The sequence below is a fragment of the Onychomys torridus genome, chromosome 1 (assembly GCF_903995425.1).
Source record: "Onychomys torridus chromosome 1, mOncTor1.1, whole genome shotgun sequence".
Lineage (NCBI taxonomy): Eukaryota > Metazoa > Chordata > Mammalia > Rodentia > Cricetidae > Onychomys > Onychomys torridus.
The window spans coordinates 156122328-156145391 of record NC_050443.1 but is presented as its reverse complement, the minus strand read 5'-3'; the positions used below and the strand labels follow the sequence as shown (position 1 = coordinate 156145391).

General features: G+C 40.7%; 1 protein-coding gene across 1 annotated transcript in view; it reads right to left on the bottom strand.

Annotated features, from left to right (window-relative positions):
- The window catches only part of Exoc6 (exocyst complex component 6), a 131778-nt gene that overhangs the window by 13941 nt on the left and 94773 nt on the right, over positions 1 to 23064 (bottom strand). The window contains exon 16 of the mRNA XM_036179024.1: positions 16921 to 16994. Within this exon, the coding sequence (XP_036034917.1) occupies positions 16921 to 16994 (74 nt within the window). The remainder of the gene's footprint in view (positions 1 to 16920; positions 16995 to 23064) is intronic.

The window sequence follows — 23064 nt, the reverse complement described above, 5'->3', positions numbered from 1 at the left end:
GCCTAAAAGCAGTAGCTTTCAGCTACGGATGCTGTGGATGACTCTACTTTACATTTAACTTCCCTTTGAGTACAAATGCAGAGGAAGGATGACTTGCATACCTTGTTGGGCATACAGACACCACCACCTGTCTAGAACTGGCCACAGAGAATGAACTGGTGAATTCAGTTTATTCCAGAAAATAAAAAGACCCCACCTATAAATTGATCAGAGCAGACAGAGAATATATGAACATAAGGGCATATTAAAACCGTATCAGAAAAAGCAAGCTGGAAAACCTGTAGAACACACTAGACTAACACCCTTACCTGGGACCCCATAATATGGACAGGAGGGCAGCTAACACCATGACACTGTGAAGGAGAGAGCCTCTCTGACCTGTTATCTGACCACCTATGTGATCAACAGGTAGGGAACCCATAAGGGGCAAGGGTACTCCACAGCTTGCTAACGTAATGTCGCCTACTCTGTCTATCCATCCATCCAGACCTGGTCCTCATGTCTGTGGCCTTCGTGTCCTGTACCTCAGCTCAATTGAACCCTAACACCTGGCTCTGTGGGCCGCCAGCAGCTCTCCACCCAGGTTTGGTACTCCCTTATCTAACCCTGCAGACATGCTCTGTATCGATCTGTATAGCTCTCTGCCTCTGCCTGCCTCCAGGAAGGTCTCTTTGAACTGTGCTTCTGCCTCTTTAACCCTTTTGTAGCCATTCTGTAAAACACACACACACATACACACACACACACACACACACACACACACACACACACACACACACCACTGTGTGATAGGTGTGACCTGAGTTCATGTTAGTAACTGAGACTGGAATAGAAGAATCTGTGCTTGCCAAAACCTACTATCCATGGACAGTGGGACTACCTGGAAAATTGCAACCAACAAAACTGACATAGCAATGACTTACTCAATGAACTATGACATCATGGCAAGACACAGACATGTCCATCTGTGCTTCTAGGGTATTATGTGGTGGTATTGTGTTCCCCACAATATTGTGCACACTAATAAATTTATCTGGGATCAGAGAACAGACAGCCAAATGCTTAACTGACTTAGTTCCTGGTCCTCACGATTTATATACCTTTCTGCTATCACTCCCTGGGATTAAAGGCTGAATTTCTGGGATTAAAGGCTGTGTCACCATGCCTAACTGTTTCTAAAATGGCCTTGAACACACAGAGATCTGCCTGGCTCTGCCTCCCAAGTGCTGGGATTAAAGGTGTGCACCACCACCGCCCAACTACTGCTATGGCTTGCTCTGACCCATTTTCTAGCCACCATTTCTGGCTCTGTTCTAGTGGCTGTCTGTTCTCTGACCCCAGATAAATTTATTAGGGTGCACAATATTGTGGGGAACACAATACCACCACAGTAGTACATTCTTTTTGTTGTCGTTGTTTGTTTGTTTTTTCCGAGATAGGGTTTCTCTGTGTAACAAATCTGGCTGTCCTGGAACTCACTCTGTAGCCCAGGCTGGCCTCAAACTCACAAAGATCCACCTGCCTCTGCCTCCCAAGTACTGTGATTAAAGGTGTGTGCCACCACCACCCAGCTGTGTAGTACACTCTTAACCATATCCACACTGAGTGTGCAGTGTAGGGAGTTGATCAAGGAAGGGGAGAGGAATATGAAGCAGATTGAGACCACACAGGGAGGTACTCAGTTGCACTTCTTGGGGTGCCATGCATTCATTAAAAATGGCTATCATGGGCTGGAGAGATGGCTTAGAGGTTAAGAGCACCAACTGCCCTTCCAGAGGTCCTGAGTTCAATTCCCAGCAACCACATGGTGGCTCACAACCATCTGTAATGAGATCTGGCGCCCTCTTCTGTGTACATAATAAATAAATAAATCCTTTTAAAAAAATGGCTATCTCCTGAGCAGGGAGAAAAGAAGGGCGCAGAGTGTTAACAGGGAGAGGCACTGCCGAAGTTAACAGTGAGAGACTGCTGGAGACAAGGGTGAATGAGAGGAGGCGCCGAAGGGCGGGGGGGGGGGCGGGGGCGGGGGTGGGGGGGACTAGGGAACCAACAGTCTTCCTTCTCTCGGAGCAGCCAATGACAGATGCACTCTACACTAGAGAGTTGCAGGAGCGGGTGCCCAGAACAGTAGGAAGAGGAAGAAAAGAAATTCCTGCCAATAGCCATGCTAGGGTCACTTTACATGGGAATGGGGGCAGGGAGTTCAGACAGCAAGGGCACCGAAGAAATGAAAGGAAGAAATATACAAGAAGAAGATCCGGCCTGAAATGGACCCCAGAGTGAGGAGAGAAACACTTCCACTGAGTAATCAGATATTGCAATCAGGGAGGATGAGGGATGCACAGTTAGTGAGTGTCTGAAAAGGCAGTGTCTAACCACAGCCCACAGAGAAATGGCAAAGGCTGCCACAAGAGTTTCTAAAGGGCACGTCGTGTCTAAATGCACTGAGGCAGGAGGATTGCCGAGTTTGAAGTCAGCCTGGCCTTCATCTTACTCCTTCGCCGCCCCCCCCCCCCTGCCCCCGGCACACACATACACACACCCCAGCACAGAGGTGAAGGAATGTATTCCTTTCAAGTGCTAGCAGTGGGTCAGGCACAGTGGTGTACACCTTTTTTCCCAGCACTACTTGGGAAGGACAGGCAGGCAGATCTCTTGGAGTGTGAGAATCAAGTTCCAGACCAGCCAGGGCTCCACAGTGAGGTCCTGTCTCAAATAAAACAAAACAAAATGCCAGCAGAGTATGAACAGTTCTCTGAGGGAAGAAGGTCATATCCAAGGCTAGCTTGGGCTATATACAGTGAGATCCAATCTCAAAAGACCCAAAGTATAACTATGAGCATGTGTTTAAGTGTGTTCACAAATGTGTGTCAATTATAAAGGGTGAGGAAGGAAACAACCCAGTTACTCTGAGAGACTGAAGGGAAGGGGGGAAATGAGAGCTCTGTCTTGTTGAGGTTTCAAACAGTTCTCTGGTCATGATAATCACACTATAGCTGTCACTGTGGAAGGCTAAGTGAAGTGTACTGGGGACCTGCTTGTAACTTCTTATGGATGTGTAATTGTTGTAAAATGAGAAAGTAGGCTAGTGACATAATTCAGTGGTAAAGCATATGCCTAGTATATATAAACCCCTTGGCTCAGTCCTCAGCAGAGAGAGACAACATGCTTTACCTTAAAAATATAATTTCCCACACCATATAGTAGCTTGAACCTAGTTCTTAAAAGTAACAGTTAAAAACCTGAGTCCAAAATGTATATTAATAATTGAAGGTATGAGTACAAGTCACCTACACATTTAAACATGAACCACAATCTTCTACAGTAATGACATTGGAACACAAAGAAGAAAAAGGCAAAAGCCATTTAGTCAGACTAATCCTTCATCATCTAAGCTTTCCCAAGGGCAGCATACTTTTCTAATATCTGAACCTTAAGGTAAACTCTGTGAGAAGTCTGGTCTTGTTATATTCAGTAGAAAAGCCCAATACCTCTTCCTTTAACTCTCTGGCACTTCAGATGAATTCAGAATTGTCTAAGAATAAAAAGCTTGCTGGAGGAGCTGTGTGGACAGCTTACGGTCTCACTGCTGAGCTAGTCAAGCATTCAGATACTACGAGTTTGGCAAATCTCATTAGAAGTCAAAGACTTCAAACTTCTAAAGCAAGCTCCTGTGAAGGAGTTACTGGGCAAGTTTAAGCAAGCAGGGTGTATATACAATATAGTAACAAATATAATGCAAACAAAAGAAGATTTCTTTAATTATAGTGGAAATAATTGTTATTTAAAAGTGACTTCTTCATAAAAGAATAAACTAGACTAGTGGCAAAAGAATGGTATGTTATGATGCCTTAATACTAGAAACAGAAAACAAAGATTTCAAAGTAAAATCTTGGCAGACACCCAGTCTCCATGGCAAAAGCTCTGGCCAAACACTTCCTTCATAACCTCCAAGACTTGTTCATGTCCCCAGACAGAGAACCTAAGGTTGTTCATGTCAAATGCAATTTGAGTCCTGCGAACTTAGAGGGGTCTCCTATTTTTCCATGGTGATTGACAGGACCTCTTTCCTAAAATTTGTAGCCTATAATTATTTAGGTGTATGGTCTGTGCACAGAAAGGTAGAAGAGAGTAGGTGATGGGATAGAGAACAAGAAGGCGGGTGTCCAAGGCACTTCCTCTCTCAAGCAGCATTGGTGGAAAGAAATGTCAGCTCCGAACAGTCCACCATTATCTTCACCAGGGCCACCCCCTTGCCATTGCTCTGATGAAATATGCTAGGTACAGGATGATGGCAGCTGATGACTCAATCAACTGATGGTCTTTGTCACACAAGTCACTAACTTTAGTAATGACAAGTAAGCATGTCAGGAAAGAAATCTCTCCCAGAAGTAAACTATACAATCTTTCCTGTTACACAAACAATTGACATTGTTCAGGAAACTGCTTTCCAAGGTCATGACATACTTACTAAGAGAGGTAGGCGCCTACGCAGCTTCTGGTGTCCTATCCAACAGAGGTCTTACTAGCACACCATTCAAGTGGCTTTCTGTTCATACTCTTCAAGTGTCCATCCTTTAGCCAAGACAACACTGTCTTCATTGACATCAGTGAACTCATCTCTCAAATAGTCTAGTCTTTGTTTATTGCACAGGGCCTCTGAGTGCAGCCCAGGCTGGTCTCAAACTCACAGCCTTCCAGCCTGCCTGCTCAGGGTACAGGCATACAGTACCCACCACTGGCCCCGATTATGTCTACTACCTACTTGTACTTCTTTACTTTTGGCTATTTGAGGAACTCAAGAAAGATTTAGTTAGTAAACAGGTAAAGAAAATTCACCTATATCTAGTGCTTCTGACTGCAAAGAGTTTTAGGATTCCCCAACAAGTATTTATTTATAAATCACATTGTTCCAAAGGGGCTTTATGGCAACTTCCAAACAAAGGTGAAAAATTTACACAGTGTAGTAACAAATTTACACAGTGTAGTAACAAATTTACACAGTGTAGTAACCAGGAAAATCCAGGGCTAGGAGAAAGCCAGCATGGAAGAGAGGATGATGGGAGTGTACAGAATCCAAGTGATGCTATACTACACACCCATGTTCTCCGCTCAGAAATAGAGTTCATTAGAAAACACACTATTCCTGAGATTTAAACAAATCAGTTGTTTATGACAAACTCAACTAGCTGAAATACTTAAAATAAAAATCATGAGTCTATATAGTGATACCACTGTGAAGTAGTCAATCCCATTATCAATATGCAACATCAATCATCTGTATCTGAGAATACCAAAGTATCTTACTGATACTTCTGATTCTAATTTGTCATTTAAAACATCTATTCTCCTAAAAGCAGTCACAATAATCTTTCAAAATGTAAATTAGAAACAAGATGCCCATTCAAGTAGGGCATGCAGCACTCAGGAGGCAGAGGCAGGTGGATTTCTGTGAGTTGGAGGTCAGCCTGGTCTACAGAATTGAGTTCCAGGCTACATAGAGAAACCATCTCAGATAAGAAAGAAAGAAAGAAAGAAAGAAAGAAAGGAAGGAAGGAAGGAAGGAAGGAAGGAAGGAAGGAAGGAAGGAAGGAAGGAAGAGATACCCATTCAAACACCTTGGCTATTTCCCCACCCCACTTACCCCAGACCCTTTTCTCAGGTCCTGCATGGAGATTCTGTGCTGACAGACTTCCTACATCATCTGCACCTCTTCCCCTGGCTTACTACAGCCACAAACATTATTCTTTTTCTGTCCTTTGGCACATCTTAAGACTCTACCCTTTCTACACTCTAACGACTTCCCAGTTCATTCAGGGACCTACTCAAAGGTCACTTCCTTAAAGGGGAGTTCCTGATCATTAGTTTTGAACTGCTCACTTCACTTCGGGTCACTTTGACATGGGACGTGTTTTACTTTCTTGTACCATCTGGCAGCTCTTAAAAGTTCCATCTACGGCTATTTGAAACAGTCACTGTCATGGATCTCCTTCTAACATGGGATTCTGAAAACTGAAATGAATCTATAGTAACAACATTTCTGCCTGTCTCGGTCACCATGGTTTCCCGGCCCTTAAACGGCAGGCAGAGCATGTGCTCAAACATCTGGAAACACACAAAGAAACATCTGAAGTTGGAGCAGCTTTTGGTGATTGGCATTAATCTGACAGCTTTCTGTTCCTCTAGAGCAGTGGTGGTCAGTTACCATTTTTAGGTCAGACATATTCCTCTGAAATGGAAACATTAGGCTTTCTTCTCAGGGGGAAGACACACAGACAAACAGAATTCTGTATAAACCTACTAAAAGCGACTGATCATTTCCAGGTTAGAATCCATGATCAAAAGGCATGTAAAGAACTCTGTAATGTGATCCAACCTATAACTGATCTCTCCATGAGATAAAAGCTAAAGAAAATGAAGCAATAAAAATCCACAAATCACTCCTAATATATTTTGTAAAGTAGTAAGATAAAGCAGTCAGATAAGTGAAGCCTCTGGTGTGGTGGTATATGGCTGTAATGCCAGAACTATCAAGGCTGAGGTCAGCACAGGCTACACAGCAAGTTCCAGGGCAGCCTGCACTACATAACCAGATATTCTCAAAACAATAACAGAAATTTAAGTAGATAAATGAATATTTAACATAGAGAAACTCTGTCTCAAAAAAAAAACAAAACCAAAAACAAACAAACAAAACCCCAAACTGTATGTCCATCACTGATATGTGAATAACACAAACCTGTGACATGAGGAAGAGCCTGTATTGCCTCTGTAAAGAGTGGCATGAACTATATCATACTAAAATTATTTGGGTTTTTGATGGGATTTGAGAGAGTTGCTTGCGGACACAGCAGGAAGAGTTGGGATCAGGTAAAGAGATCCACTGAACAAAAGCTCCATGTTTCTTCTCTCTCCATACATAGGCGCCTGGACTAAATGCGTGCAAAATATGCCAACTGGGCAAAGGAATCTGTAAAACTAAAAACCGTTTAATTGCTTTTTCATTATATTTACAATATCCTTAAATAGCAATACTATTTCTTTCTGGAAGTTCTGGTTTTGTTTTAAGGATCTAAAATTGGCAATTACTAGACAGTCTTTCTTAAGGAAATATGTAATTACACACAAAAAGTCACTTCAAACTCTATTTCCTTTGTAACAGAGTAAGACATCCTTTTAACAATGAGAAAAACATAAAAATCGCTTTGATCATTTTATAAAAATATCTATCTCTCCCATTTTTTCATTTTTAATATATGAGGAATATTTAGTAAGGAAAGCACATACTAATGAACATATTCATTATTTCTCCAAGCATGCATAATGTAGTTTAATAACTACAGACTGATAATTCCATGAGGAATCTGACATCAGCTGGGATTTGAAGGGTACATGAACTAGGATTTTAATTTCCCGCTGAAATCCCTTCATTCTTCACAAGCAATCCCATGTTGCCATTTCATGCTTCTTAAGAACAAGTTGTTCTGTGTAACTGTCTGCTTGGTTTGTTGCTCCTAAGCAGCATTAATCCCCTAGCAATTACCATCTTTCATAAAGTCATCTGAATGCTTAAAAAAAGGATGTTTAACAAATTGTTTTTGAAAATCATTTTTGTGTTATTTTTATTTTAACACTTAAAGAGTTCATACCAACTGTAAAACATATCTAATTACTATGTGGGATTTGTTGTTGTCGGGGGTTTTGTTGTTGTTGTTGGGTTTTTGTTGTTGTTGTTGTTGTTTTTCCTTTTCTTTAAGACATAGCTCTGGCTGTCCTGGAATTCACTATATACCAGGATGGCCTCAAACTAAGAGAGATCTGCCTGCCTCTGCCTGACTGTTGGGATTAAGGGCGAGCGCCACCACACCTAGCTCTGTAACCCTCAGTTGTAAGAGACTGGTCTAGGGACCTATATGTAAGGTGATAGTGGCCTAGGTAAGTCTGTTTTCAAACTGTGCCACACAAAACATTGCTTTGCAGCATATTAAGAAATTTGCATCCAAATGTTTGGCAGAGAGCTCAGTAAGCTTTCCCAAGCCTCTAACATGCTGGATCCTCTTTTCTGTTGTGTTTTTATTTTGTTTTTTGATTTTTCAAGACAGGGTTTCTTTGTGTAGTCTTGGATGTCTTGGACTCACTCTGTAGACCAGGCTGGCCTTGAACTCACAGAGATCCACCTGCCTCTGCTTCCGAGTGCTGATATTAAAGGTGTGAGCCACCACCGCCTGGCTGGATCCACTTTTCTATTCCACTGGTCTACATGTCTAACTTTTATGCCAGTGATATGCTGTTTGGTTACCGTATCTCTGTAATATAATTCAAGATTGGTACTGGCATATCTCTGGCACTGCTCTGTCTGCTGAGGATTATCTTGGCAATCCTGGGGTTTTTTGATGCTTCCATGTGATTTTAGGACTGTTCTCTACCTCTGTGAAGAGTATCAATAGAATTCTGATGGGGATTTCATTGAATCTATAGACCATTTTAAGTAATAATTTCACAAAATCAATTCTGCCTATCCATGGACATGCAAGGTCTTTCTATGACTTCTTCAATTTCTTTCTTCAGTATATAACATTCTCACTGCAGGAGTGTTACCTCTTTAGTTAAGTTTATTCCTCAGGTGTGTGGGTTTGTCTCTCCCACCCTGCCCCTTCTCCTTTCTTCTGATTTATTGTCTGGCAAGCCCACTATTGGGTTACAAAAAAGCTACTAAAATGCTATTGATTTCTGTATGTCAACTTTATACTCTGCTACTTTTCTAGAAGTATTGATCAGATCTACTACTAGTTTTCTGATGGAGCTTTTAGTGTCTTTTAAGTATAGAACAATATCATCTGCAAACAAGGTAATTTGCTTTCTTCCCTTTATTTCTTCCTCTTGTCTTATCACTGTGGCTAAAACTCCAAATACCAGATTGAATGAACAGAAAGAGTGGGCATCCTGTTTCCTTCCAGATTTTAGGGGAAACACAGACACCCCATTCCCCCCACTTAGTGTAAGGCTGGTTGTCAGTGTGTCATATATAGTCTTTGTTATGCTCAGGCATACTCCTTCTATTCCCAGTTTATTAGGGTTTTTATCATGAAAGGATGCTGAACTCTGCTGAAGGATTTTTCTTTATAATTGAGATGCCCATGTGCTTTCTGCCCTTGAGTCTATTTATGTGCTTTACTACACATTGGTTGATGGTGGACCAACCTTGCATCCCTGGAAGGAAACTATCTTGTCATGGGTATGATCATCTTAGTATGTTTTTAAATTCGATTTTCAACATTTTACTGGGAATTTTTGCATCTATGTTTATCAGAAAGTGGTTTACAGTTTCCTTTTATTATGTCCTCATCTAATTTTGGTACTGTTTTACATTTTCTATTGCTACAATGAAACACTGTAACCAAAAGCAGCTTGAGGAGGAAAGCATTTATTTTGCTTATATTTCCATATCACAGCTCATCACTGAAGGCAGTCAAGGCAGGAACTCAAACAAAACAGGAACCTGGAAGCAGGAACTGATGCGGAGGCCATGGGGGCGGTGATGCTTAGTGGCTTGCTTTTCATGGCTTGCTCAGCCTGCTTTCTTACCGAACCCAGGACCAGCCCAGGGGTGGCACCACCTACAGTGGGCTGGGGCCTCCGATATTAATCATAAATTAAGAGAATGCCCTGCAGGCTTGCCTGCAGCCCAATCTTATGGAGGCATTTTCTCATTTGGGGCTCCCTCCTCTCAGATGACTCCAGCTTGTGTCAAGTTGACACAGAACCAGCCAGCACAGTATCAAAACAATGCTGGCTTCACAGCAAGAGTTTGGTTCTATTCTTCCTCTTCCTGTTTTATGGAAGAGTTTGAGAAGAATCTGGTGGTGTAACTGTCCAATCCTGGGAGTGGTTAAAAAGGAAGAAGCAGACAATACTAAGTGATGATGATCAAGAGAGCAACTTTTCTATGCTGCTGGCTGAAATACAAACTAGCATAACTGCTTAGGAAAACCGCTCCACAGTCTCTACTAAAACTGTTTACATATATACATTCCCTGGCTCCATAATTCCTAGACAGAAATGTGTGCATATGTTCACAACATGGCATACAAAAAATGTATGTATGGAATCAATTCATGTGTCTGCCAGTAAGAGAATGTATGAATTGGTAGCTATATCTGCACAGGGATAAACCCAACAGCAAAGAGAATGAATGAGCCACAGCTACACATAACACACACACACACACACACACACTGCACAAACACAACACGGAAGGGAAGAAGGCAAATCAAAAAGTTACACTGCACAGTGTAACGCATACAAAGCCCCAAATCAGGCTAAAGTCACTGCATCAGAAATGACAGTGGTCTGAGAAGGCCGTGACTGGTCAGACACATAGTGAGTGAGGCAAGGGGCCAAGTCTTCTTCATTCATGACCTGAGTGTTACAGAGTCACTTTGTGAAAAGCCAGCAGTAGAGCCATGACTTTCTTGAATATGGACTATATTTATGTGCTACCTAGATGTGTGAAACTTGGTACAAGCTGGAGTCACTGTAGGACTGAGAACCTCAGCTGAGAAAATGCCCCATCAGGTGGGCAAACCTGGGTGCGTTTTCTTGGCTGATGATTGATACCAGATGGTCGAGCTTACTGTGGGTGTTGCCACCCCTGGGCTGGTGATCCTGGGTGCTATAAGAAAGCAGGTGGAAGACGCCATGAGCAGCAAGCCATGTGTAGCGTTTCTCTATCACTTCTGTATCAGCTTCTGCCTCCAGGTTCCTGCCCTCTTCTGAATTCCTGCTCGACTTTCTTCAATGATGGTCCGTGATACGGAAGTGTAAGTGAAATAAATCCTTTCCTCCTTAAGCTGCCTTTGGGTCATGGTGCTTTATCGTAGTAACAGAACCCTTAACTAAGACAACTTATCAGCATACATGTGAAAAGATGCTGTTAAGGTCTAGAGAGATGGCTCAGAGGTTAAAAGCATTGGCTGTTCTTCCACAGGAGCTGGGTTCCATTCCCAATACCTACATGGCATCTCATAACCATTTTAAGCTCAATTTCAGGGGTCCAATGCCCTCTTCTGGCCTCCGTGGGCACCAGGCACACATGTGGTACACAGACATATATGAAGACAAAACACCAATAATGACACTAGTAATAATAAAAAGGAAGATACTAAGAGAGCTAAACATAGTTTACACAGCTCGTATTCTCTCTGAAATCTCTACATATAGTTTAAAGGAATGGCCAGTCCTTTTCTCATGTTGCCCCAAATCAAGTATCTGAAAACAGGACCTAATCCCAGAAGAGATAAAGAAAATCATAAACGTTGTGGCCTAGCATGTATTTGGAGAAGAAAATATCTGACAAATAGTAAAGAATCACATACTTGATAATATTAAAATGTTTTAAAATAATAATAAAAAGGTGCAGCCTATGCCTTCTTCTAGCATATAGGCGTAAGCCAGGGATGTTCAATTTACTGTGAGAATTATGCTCAGAAGCCATACAGTCTGGAAATGTTTAACTTTTCCATTAAAATGGCAAATTATTTAAGTTTCTGAGATTAAAACACAATCTTTAGCTACCCATAGAGGCCAGAAGAGGCATTGGACCTTTGAAACTGGAGTTACAGATGGTTGTGAACTGCCATGTAGATGCTGGGAACTGAACCCAGATCCTCTGGAAGAGCAGCCAAAATTCCAATTAGAAAGTGGTTAGTGAGGGCTGGAGAGATGGCTCAGAAGTTAAGAGCACTGTATGCTCTTCCAGAAGACCCAGGTTCAATTCCAAGCATCCACATAGCAGCTCATATCTGTAACTCCAATTCCATGGGATCCAACATTCTTACAGACACACAGACATATCGAATAAAAATAAAAATAAATCATTAAATAAAAAGAGTGGTTTAGTTACACCCCTAATGGTCTTGCTACTATTGCACTGGTGAGCATATCTTGCCTGGAAGATTAGTACTACAGCTCACAGGGTCCATATCTAGGGAAAACAGTTGAGAAGTTTTCTCTCCCAGTATCCCACAGGCACAGCACCTTCAGATACCATGAAGACAGCCAACAGGGATGAAGTTTCCAGCTCAGTCCCAGCTTGATTTCTCTATGTCTTGCAACCAAAGAATGTGGTGTTGCACACTCAGCAACAGGGTCTTACCATCCAGCTCTGGTGGGCAACCAAAAACAATGACAACAGCCTGTATTATTCTGGGGGCCTCTCAAGTTCTTGGAGTCTTTTGATTTTGTTTTCTTTGTCATCTTAGTAATGTGTCTAGCTTTATACAACAATATATCTAACTCATGTTTTGGTCAAAATCCTTAGTTTAAAAATATGTTGGCCCTACTCAGAGATAGACATCTATAGAGTCATCCTGAAGACAGCATTTCAGACAGATGTTTTATATAAAATACCCCAAAATGAGCAAGGCAAAAGTTCTATGGAATGCTTAGAAAATGTTAGGCTGCTGCAGAATTTTTATCTTTAAAGTTCTGACGTACCAAGTTAGAATCTTCTAGTCTCTGAAAGATTAAATAAAAAATAAAGTATTTCTTGTGCCTCTTAAGCGTATATGGGTTGGAAATCTTTCTTTTTCTTTCCTAGTAAGGCCCAGGGTCTCACTCCTCCTAGGCAAATGGTCTACAACTGAGTTCTACTCCCAGCTTGGAAACTTTTTTCGAAGAAACATGTTTTCATCATAAGAAATCAATGTTCCCAGAAAGATACTTCAGGAAATACCACGCAAGGGTGATGAGAAAACCTGAGCCACTGTTCTTGGGGTCAAGAGGTTGTTCTGTTAGCTACACCCCTACCTTACTACCTGACCGACCCTTCAATCAATTTAAAACTCTGCATATTGTCCACAGGAGACTTAAAACAGCCAGTGAAGCAGTATCTTAGCAGCTGAAGGAACTCACCACACAGTCATAAAGAAGGGTTAATGCCATTATCAGGGAAGCCAGGGATAGTCAACTGACGAATCATGCTCAGAAGCTATACAGGCCGGACACTTTAAACTTTTTCATGAAAATGGCAAAATTGTAAAGTTTTTGTGGTTCAAATACAATCTTAGCTACTCAGAAAATGCACTTATAGGTGGTATTTCATTTTCCAGTGATATTTAGTGAAATATTGCTACTGTATTAGGAATGGGTTGCCTCTGAGTACTATATATTAGACACACAATCTTACAGTAAAATGACTTTCAAACTGTAAGATTTTTGTGTTTTGTCAAACGAATCAAGTTGATTTTTTTTTTAAATGGCCTTTGAATTACAAAAAGGCAAGACCTATAAGTATATAAAATGTCATCATTTTGTGGCTTAATTTCCATACAGGAAGATGATAACTTTTATATGTAAGAAAACTTTACATGTACAAATTGTGTTTAAATGGCTTGTTTAAACTGATGGGCAGCACACCCCCACACAGCACCAGGGCCGCTAATCCTCCACACTGTCTGTTAGGCTAGCAGTTCTTAAGATGTTGTTGAGATAACTGGCTTCCATTAGCAAGTCTGTGATTGGCAGGATGATAAAGTCTTTTCACTCACAGGTCAGCTCTTTCCTTTTCTTTAGAGAAGGGCATGCCTGATGATCTATCTTTTAACTACAGTCTCTCATTGAGTCCCAATTCTCTTGCCTTCAGCTTTGATATGGTTCTAACTTTCCTTTTGTATCAACTCATACTTGTCATCAGCTCCTCCATTCAGTGCAGCAAATATCAGGAGTTTGACCTCAGGGCAAAGTCCGGGTGGGCAGGTAAAATCTGACCATTGGACCTACTTCCTAATCTTTCATACCCAGCAATTCATGAAGCAGTATCAAATTCAAACTGAAAACCAGAAGCACGACCCCTTATACCTACTATGAAAAGAGCGACTTGCCTTTCTAAGTACACTTGAAAAGAACTGTCAGCCACCCTATTAAGACAGAAACGGATCACAGACCAGAGGGAAAAAGAAGGAAAAGTGCAGAAACTGAAATGTAAATAAAGGCGCCGGCAGCCCTCTATGTTCAGCGAGAAACCCCCTCACAAAAACATAAAGACACTAGAATATCTCTGTATGAAGTCAGATGTAAAAGCACTACCAACACTTTAAGGCATCTGTATTTAAATAATCAATAACCTTAGACAGAATGAACCGTGCAAGACTTCCGTTTTTCAGGATCAATTTGGGGAGTTTTGGTCTACTCTCAGAGTGTATATTTCATAATGTGACCACGAGTTCATTTAAAAGCAAATGCAGTGAAATACAGCTACTTTTTTGAATTAACTAACTCTAAGCCACTAAATTCATAAAATGTAACTTATGGCCAAAGTGACAAAAGCAAGAATTAGTTGTTTCTTTTCATTGTAGAGTATAAAAGTTTAGGGATGGTAAATCACTAAATTTTAACATTAATAGAGAACAAAATTTAAGTCCCTTTTAAGACTAGAAAGAAATTAACATAATAAACCAGTTGATCTGAGTGTTCTGCTCCATATGATACAGTTGTGTGTAGTGCTTCCACAGCTACCACTGTCTGGGGGCACGTTAGCAATTCCCGGTACCTATAGGATTCATAACTATGCATTTTCACAGGCAGTGTCTAAAATCCACTTGAAAGTTTCTCAAACAGCTTACATTTAAAAAGGGAAGTCAACCAGGACCTTAATGTCTTCTAAGTGCACATATTTAAAAAGTATATTCAATCATGATCAAGATGTTAATATTTATAAGTGTATTCTAATAATACAATCCCCTAGGGAGATATCTGCCTTACAAAGTAGCCATCTTTTTTTTTTTTCTCCAAGAAACAGGGTTTTTCTGTGCATTGTTGGCTGTCTTAGAACTAGCTCTGTAGCTCTGTAGACCAGGCTAGTCTCAAACTCAAAAGATCTGCCTGCCTCTGCCTCCCAAGTGCTGGGATTAAAGGTGTGCCACCACCTAGTTTATAAAGTGACCATCTATGCTAAAACTCTGTGAAAGAAGAAGGTAACTGGCATCAAACATATCTACACAAATTTAAAAAAAAACCAGACCTTTTTTTTTTTTTTTTTTAAGCAGAAAGCAGTTTGCTTAAAACAATGCAAAGGGCGGTGTGCTGGGCAGTAACAAGAGAGGCCTGTTTTTGTTAGCAATGGTTTTTGTTTGGAGAGGAGGGTGGTTGAGCCAGGCTCTAATTAAGATTACCAGAGTGTATCACCTCACTCCCTTGTCTGGTTTTTGTTGTTTGTTTGTTTCTTAAACCCAGGACCTCGGGAGTACTAGGACATGCTCTATCAGCTGAGAGACATACTCATCCCCTTAGGGACAACACATCTTCGGTTCCATAAGCTATGTGGTCTTATTCATAATCCTACAGACTGCCAACTAGTTAATATAAAAACTAGTTAGCACCATCTAAACTCTGATGAAACAGAAACTCTCTGTGCACAGATGACTTACATGGCTTACCCTCAAGTCATGTCTCTGGGCTGGAGAACTTTATATTACTGAGTGGTCGTACTGCCTGCCTGAGAAAGGAACACTCCATGAAACCTGTTTCCAACTTGCTACAGTCTCAGTTCTCCATATTAGATCATCTTCCTCTAGGAACAAATGCAACAAACACAGGTCCTTTGAAAGGACCTGTTGCCAGAGAATCTCTTCCAGCACACAGAAGCAAAGCTGAGTCAGACTTCCTGCTTTCGGCTATTCTTCTCAACTTAGAACAGCTAGCTGTCTAGAGATCCACATCACCCAGAAGATAGTCCTTGTTGGTATAACACTAAATATTGATTGTATGCAGAAAAAGTTAGTGCTTTACAGAAAGTGAACCTGACTTGAAATAGCATTCATTTCCACAGGACTCATGGTCTTACATGGGTTCCAGTCTTCTCCAAAGGACATTTAAACTCCACAGAATGAAATTACCTTATAGTATTTTGTATCTACTTCAATCACACTTCCTCACCAAATAATGAATACATGGGTGCCACTAAGTACTTATTCCACTTTAGGGGTACATGAATAGCAAAAAGAGCTCTAATCTCAAACATTTATTGAAATTGGAGTTCCTTAAAGGCTCAAAGTGGTCCTACTGCAGACATCAGTGTGGTAAGGTCCTGTCAGAACAAGGGTGGAGCTTCACGGCGGGTCATCTCCATCCCCGAGGGGAATGAGCATCATTAACAGACTGGTCCCAGAGCCTGTATTTTAATCCTGTCTCCATATGGTTTCCTGCCAAGGACAGTGGTCACTCCTGCTGTCAATCTCATACTCCTGAACCCTCTAAGGGATGGTCCTCCGCTGCCTCCACTGCCTCCACACCCTCCGACGATGCCCCAGCTTTACTAAGCTCCTTAATCCTAGGATTACGAAAGGAGAAGAAAGAGGAAAAAAGAACTAAGAAGAAAAAATAGGAGGAGATAGAAAAAAGAAAGAAAATAAAGAATACGACAGAACAGAAATGTCAAAATTGAGAAGTTAAAGAGGTCATATTTGTTACTAAACTTAGAACATTCTTACCAAAGATAATATATAAGAATGAATAATTATTTTTAAAACCTAGTTTTATCCCTTTTTCTGGAGGCATACAAAAATTTACAAAAAATTACCATTAATATGATTCTTAGACTCACAAGAGGTGACTTTCCAGTAATAATTAATTTACATTTACCTTGAGTTCTAACAATGCTACTACTACTGCTTTTTATATAAGACCACAAAAATTATTAAAAATATTTGCAAGAAGTGAATAAATTAAATTCTCCTTGTGGGACTACTCTGTAAAGTTGAGACACTGCATGAACACAAATTCAGAGATGTGCCAAATATACAGCAATCAAAAAAGGCATTTTCCAAAGATGGGTCTTCAGGGCAAACACGCATTCTGGTACCATTAAGAATAAACTAACAAGGGAAGAGAGAACAGTAAGTGGAGAGCATCATTACATCTTACTTGTCTGAGGTCAATGAATGCCAGCTGGAGGGTGTCCCCTTGAAATCCCGGCACAGGCTCAGAGCTGGCAAACACTATTTTAAAAATTTAGAAAATAAAAGGGAATTAGAAAAATACCAAAAAATATACAAGACTTTAATTGCTACATTTCTATATATTACAAATGTATTATAATATTTATACACAATCATTTCAAATAAAGACCACTTATAACCCTCAATTTCTTTTCTTTTCTGTTTCTGTTTTTTGTTGTTTTTTTTTTCTTTTTGGTTTTTTGAGAAAGGGTTTCTCTATGAAGAAATCCTGGACAACCTTCAATTTCTATTGAATATACTCTCTGTACCCATTACCACAAATATTTTAATAATATAAAACTTCTAAACGTCATTTAATCTGTAACCTTTAATCACAATAAATTTAGAAGATTTGTCCTACACAAGTTCAGGAGTAGCAATATACTTCAATCAAATCTTTTGGCCTTAGGTGAACGATCACAGAAGCACTTTGAAACTACCGATTCCATGGCTGTTAAGAATCTCAAAACATCTGCTCAGTCACACAGAATGGCTGTTAAGAATCTCAAAACATCTGCTCAGTCACACAGAATGCGCTATAAACATCACCTCTAGGTAACAGCAATGAGAGGCAGATACCCAGGTAAGAGGCCAGCTTTACATGCAGACCACAGGTAAAAATTTAAGTAGCAAAGTCAGTATGAATTCAAAGAACACCTGCTCACATCACTTAGTTATTTTGTTGTTGTTGTTGTTGTTCATAAAATAATTTTTGTCTTCTAAACAGAAGATTTTTTTTTTTTAAAGACAGGGTTTCACTGTGTAACAGCCTTGGCTGTCCTGGAACTTGCTCTGTAGACAAGGCTGTCCTCAAATTCACAGAGATCCACCTGCCTCTGCCTCCTGAGTGCTCGGATTAAAGGTGTGCATTACCACCGCCCGGCATGAAATAATATCTTAAGACAAGATTTTTTTAAATTCATTTTTAAAAAAAGACACTTTCCAATAATTTTTGTACTTTAAGAATTTCAATCCTATCAGCCAGGCCTGGTGGGTCAGGTCTGCAACCCCAGCTGCTTAGGCAGCTGAAGCAGGAATACCAAAGACAATTCAAAGCCTGAGTTCAAAGTCTGCCTGGACAACCCAGGGAGACCCCGTCTCAGATTAAATTTAAAAAGGGAGACGGGGCTAACACAGCTTAGTGGCAGAATGTTTGCACAGTAAGCACCAGGCCCTGAGTTCAATTCTAGCACCAAAGAAAAGCATTTCAATTCTACTTTGTTTTAAATGAAAGATGATTAGTTTATTTTAAAAAAAAGACCTTACTCTGTGTGTGTGTATATGTTGGTGTGCATGTGTGTGCACATGGAAGCTGGCAATCAATGTCAACCGTTTTCTTTAATCATGCTACACTTTATTTCTGAGACAGGGTCTCTGTTGAGACTGGAGACCATCACTCTGTCAAGAATGGCTGACCAGCAAGTCCCAAGATCCTCCTGCCAATTTATGTCTAGCTTGAGGATTACACAAACTTGCTGACAAGCCTGGCTCTTTTGTGGGGATGGAGATTTAAATTTAGGTTCTTGTGCTTGTATGGCTAACACTTTCTCTACTGAGCTGTCTCCCAGATCCAAGACTCTACCATGTAAATTTTTTAGAAATTTATTTATGCGTATGGGAGTTTTGCATGAACATAGGTCTATGCACCATGGGTGTGCCTGATGCCCACTGAGACCAGAAGAAGGTGTTAGATCCCCTGGAACTGGAGTTACAGACAGTTGTGAGGCACCATGTGGGTGCTAGCACCTGAACCCAGGTTGTCCCAAAGAGCAGCCAGTGCTCCTAACCACTGGATCCGTCTCCAGCTCTATCATTTAAAAAAAAAAAAAAAAATTTGTGTGTGCATGTGCATGTGTTCACACACACATGCCATGGCCTCCATGTGAAGGTCAGAGGACAGCTTCCTGAGTTCTCTCCTTCCTTGCACCATGTGGGTCCGAGGAATGGAACTTGGGTTGCCAGGTGTGCAGCAACTGCCCTTACCTGCAAGTCATCTCGCCTGCCCAACCCCACCATCTTTACAAAGTGTCTCTGGCTCTCCCTCCCACTAATATCTCCGTTTTCTTAATGCATTGTAGAATGTCCATATGCACCTTAACCAAGCCAGCACTGTAGAAGCTATGTAGAATTCTGCCTATGCAGTTCTTAGAATGATAAAACCAAGTCTTGAGTTTAGTGGATTTTGTATGAAACAATAATTTAGAAAGACTCATAAATTGAAAAACAAATGAAAACCTAACACAGCCTAATTTACCTGGCCTCCCCTCTTTGGGGACTACAAAGTTCAGAGTAAGTTCCTGTCTCTTGAGATACTAACTTCACTCAAGAATCAATTTTGTGTTTCAGCACACTTCTTGGCTCTCTGCTCAGGCCAGGTAAAGACATGAACCTGATGGTTAACTCACCTTTCTTGGGCCCTCTAGCACCAGCAGACAAGGTTTTAATGAAAAGATCTAGCCACTTTTCTAACTTACTCTTGCCAATGGCACTTTCAACAATGAAAAATGGCATGCATCATACAGTGGCAATGCTACCTCTCCTTCCCAGATACGTGAGTTTCTCTACTCCTAATAGTCCTTAATTGAAGGGTGATAAGAAAAACTATAACAGCCTGTTAAAAATAAGGGTCTTCTAGAGGATAAGGAGATAGCCTACAGGTTAGGAGAACTTGTTCTTGCAGAGGACCCAGGTTCAGTTCTGATAACCCACATAGCGACTCATAACCACTTCTAACTCCAATTCCAGGGGTCAGCCCCCATCTGATGTTCTGCATGGCACAGGTATGCACATGATGCACACACATACATGCAGACAAAATACTTTTACATACACCAAAAGTAAAAATCTTAAAATAAAATGAGCATCTTCTAATTAAAAAAAAACAAAAAACAAAAAACAACCTAGGATCACATAAGGCCTTCCTGTAAGACACATTAATTTTATCTATAAGACAGAAAGCAGCTCAATTTCAATCATGCCTGTAACTGTAATATACTTAATTGTCAAACTTATGGTCTTCTGCCTCATCCTCCCAGGTGGAGATCATGTGTATGTGCCACCATCTCTGGCTTCAGAATTTTTCTGTACCAAAAACCATCTGGACAAGGGAAAGAGACTGGTGTGGAACAGTTTTCTGGAGTACACAAGGCCATCCATGGTAAGGTTCCTGGTACCACAAGTTTAAATTAGTCTGTCATTTTTCTTCCCCTCAATTCCTGTTTAAGACATGATAGCTAAAAAAATTCATTGGTTTGGCATTAAATCTAAGAGTTAAGTGTCAAAATTACAATATCATAAATTTGTATAGCATTTTACAGATCATAAAACACCTTCTCATAGACCATCTGCTTTGATCATTCTAACAACTTACTTTGGCAAACAGGGCACATGGATGATAAATTGCTTATAAAATCTTCCAAGCAGAGAGATACCCACTTTGAATATCCCCAGCAGTCACTCTGAATATCCCCAGCAGTTAGCTCAGTTTCAAAGCTGCCCAGCTCCTCCATCTTATAGCATGGAGGAATTGAAAATAAAACGGCTTGCCCACGACCACACAGCTAAATTTGGCATCCTGGCACTTGATCCATTGACCCAGAATCTGATAAAGTATTCAGCCTCTCGCTGTTGTCTCCTTTTCTCACAGGAATTTAGCCAGCACTGACGAAGCAGCAGTTTATAACGCTCAGGGCTTTTTCTCAAAGATCTTTTAGGGATAGAAGGTGACTTAGAATCCCAAATCACACAACACAAAGAACATTTGTAATAATAGGCTACTCAATTTGATGGGCAGCTTCATATTTTTCCCTTTATTTCTTTAAAACTCAAACACAGTCAAGCCCACAGTCTCTCCTGAGTCTCAGGTATCTCTCTCTTTTAGTTCAAGCCATTACATTTCTTGCTGGATCACTACACGCTCCAGTCTGCTGTGCTGGCCGCTTCTCTCTCCTCTTCTTCTAGTGATTAAGGGCAGATGTAATTGTTACTTGGGCATTTCAAAGTTGAGCATCTTTTAACGGTTCACCATCACCCTCACAGTAAAGCAAGACTAAGGCCTTTGAAAAGTGGCCTCTGCCTCCCTCTCTGGCCTGATCTCTTAAGACCTTCCTTAAACTCTCTCCAAACAAGGGTGCCTTGACTTCCTTGCATACACCAGTCTCCTTCCCTAATGCCTTTGATCCTGCTGCCTGGAGCATTCTTCCCTCCACCTGTGTAACTCTTACTTATCCTACAATTCAATCATCCCCTTCTGTGGAAGACTTCCATTATCCCCGGGATTGTAAGTTGTTTCCTCTGTGCTCATTGTAACTTCCCGCATGAATCCTCCCACAGTGCCCTTTCTGCAGCCTTCCAATGTTGATCTGTCTGAGTTTTCCCATGAAACCATGAACTCCCTGACTCTAAGAATCATGCTTTTGTTCCTAAGTCCTACCACCTAAATAACAAACGTGCAAGGAAAGTTTAATAAGTGAACAGAGAGGAAAGAAACAAGCAAGGAATTCTACAGGGCAGAGCCTGCCGTTAACATGTTGTTTAGCTCTAGAATGGTGTGGTTCAGCAGACCGCCTGTGAGGATGGAGAGAGTCTGTAACTGTGCTGCAGAATTGACAGTTTTACTCCATATTCATCTAAATTGAATAGTCACATGTGGCCACTAGGTAGTGTAAACACAAAATACTGTGTACATATTTAGGGTATTTAATAACTGAGTGAGTGAGACTATTCCTAACGCATTCTTCAACAAAACTGAAATTCTGAGCTCTTCCATTGAACAGAAAGCTCCTGGGAAGCAGAGATTTCTTTACCTTTATATATCCTGAGTCTGGTGTAGAGGACATAGTAAGCAAATGTGAATGGAGGAATTCATAGTAATAGACAATTCTTTGCCATTATACTGACTCATGGCCCACAACGGGAGCCTACTATGTTATCACCTTTGTTACTCAGTTATGTCTTTAAAGATGTTTTCAAAAGGCATAATAATTTTAGTCTTCAAAAAATATTTTGACATAGTTTCTAAGCTTTAAAAAAGTACTGGGTTGCCTTGACCAGCCTTAATACAAGGTAAGGTGCCGTCTTACAACAACTTGATATGCCATATTTTGTCAATATCCATGGGAGGCCTGCTCTTTTCTAAACAGAAATGGAAGAGGAGTGGATGGGGGGGGGAACAGGGAGGAGAGGAGGGAGGGGAAACTGCAGTTGGGATGTAAAATAAAGAAATAAATTTTAAAAAATTTAAGCCGGGCAGTGGTGGCACACGCCTTTAATCCCAGCACTCAAGAGGCAGAGCCAGATGGATCTCTGTGAGTTCGAGGCCTGCCTGGACTACAAAGCGAGTTCCAGGAAAGGTGCAAAGCTACACAGAGAAACCCTGTCTTGAAAAACAAAAAAAAAAAAAAATTAAGACGGCCATTTCATAATCTTAAACCAGGCAGTGGCGGCATGTCTTTAATCCCAGCACTTGGAAGGTAGAGGCAAAGGCAGGCAGATCTCTGAGTTCGAGGCCAACCTGGTCTACAGAGTGAGTTCTAGGACAACCAGGGCTACATAGAGAAATCCTGTCTTGAAAAACCAAAAACCAAATAAACAAAAAACCAACAAAAACAAAAAAACACCAATCATAATCTTTTTGTCTCTAACTTGACATTATTATTATTATTTTGTTTTGTTTTGTTTTTTTGAGACAGGGTTTCTCTGTATAGCCCCGTCTGTCTTGGCCCTTGCTCTGTAACCAGATTTAAATTAATCTGACATTTAAATCCATTGCTGGGATTAAAGGCATGCGCCACCACGGCCTAAGCTTTTTTTACATTCATTTGTACGTGTGTGTGTGTGTGTGTGTGTGTGTGTGTGTGTGCGCGCGCGCGCGCGCACCTAAACCAGAGGCTCGTTTTTTTTTAATTTTGTCAAATTTTATGAAAAATTTTCTTAACATTCATTCATTCATTTATTTTTTCATTCATTCATTCATTCATTCATTCATTCATTCATTCATGTGTATGCACAAATTTCTCGGTAAACCTGAAATGAAAATAGCTAGCTGGAACTCAAATTCTGGGTAGGCCAA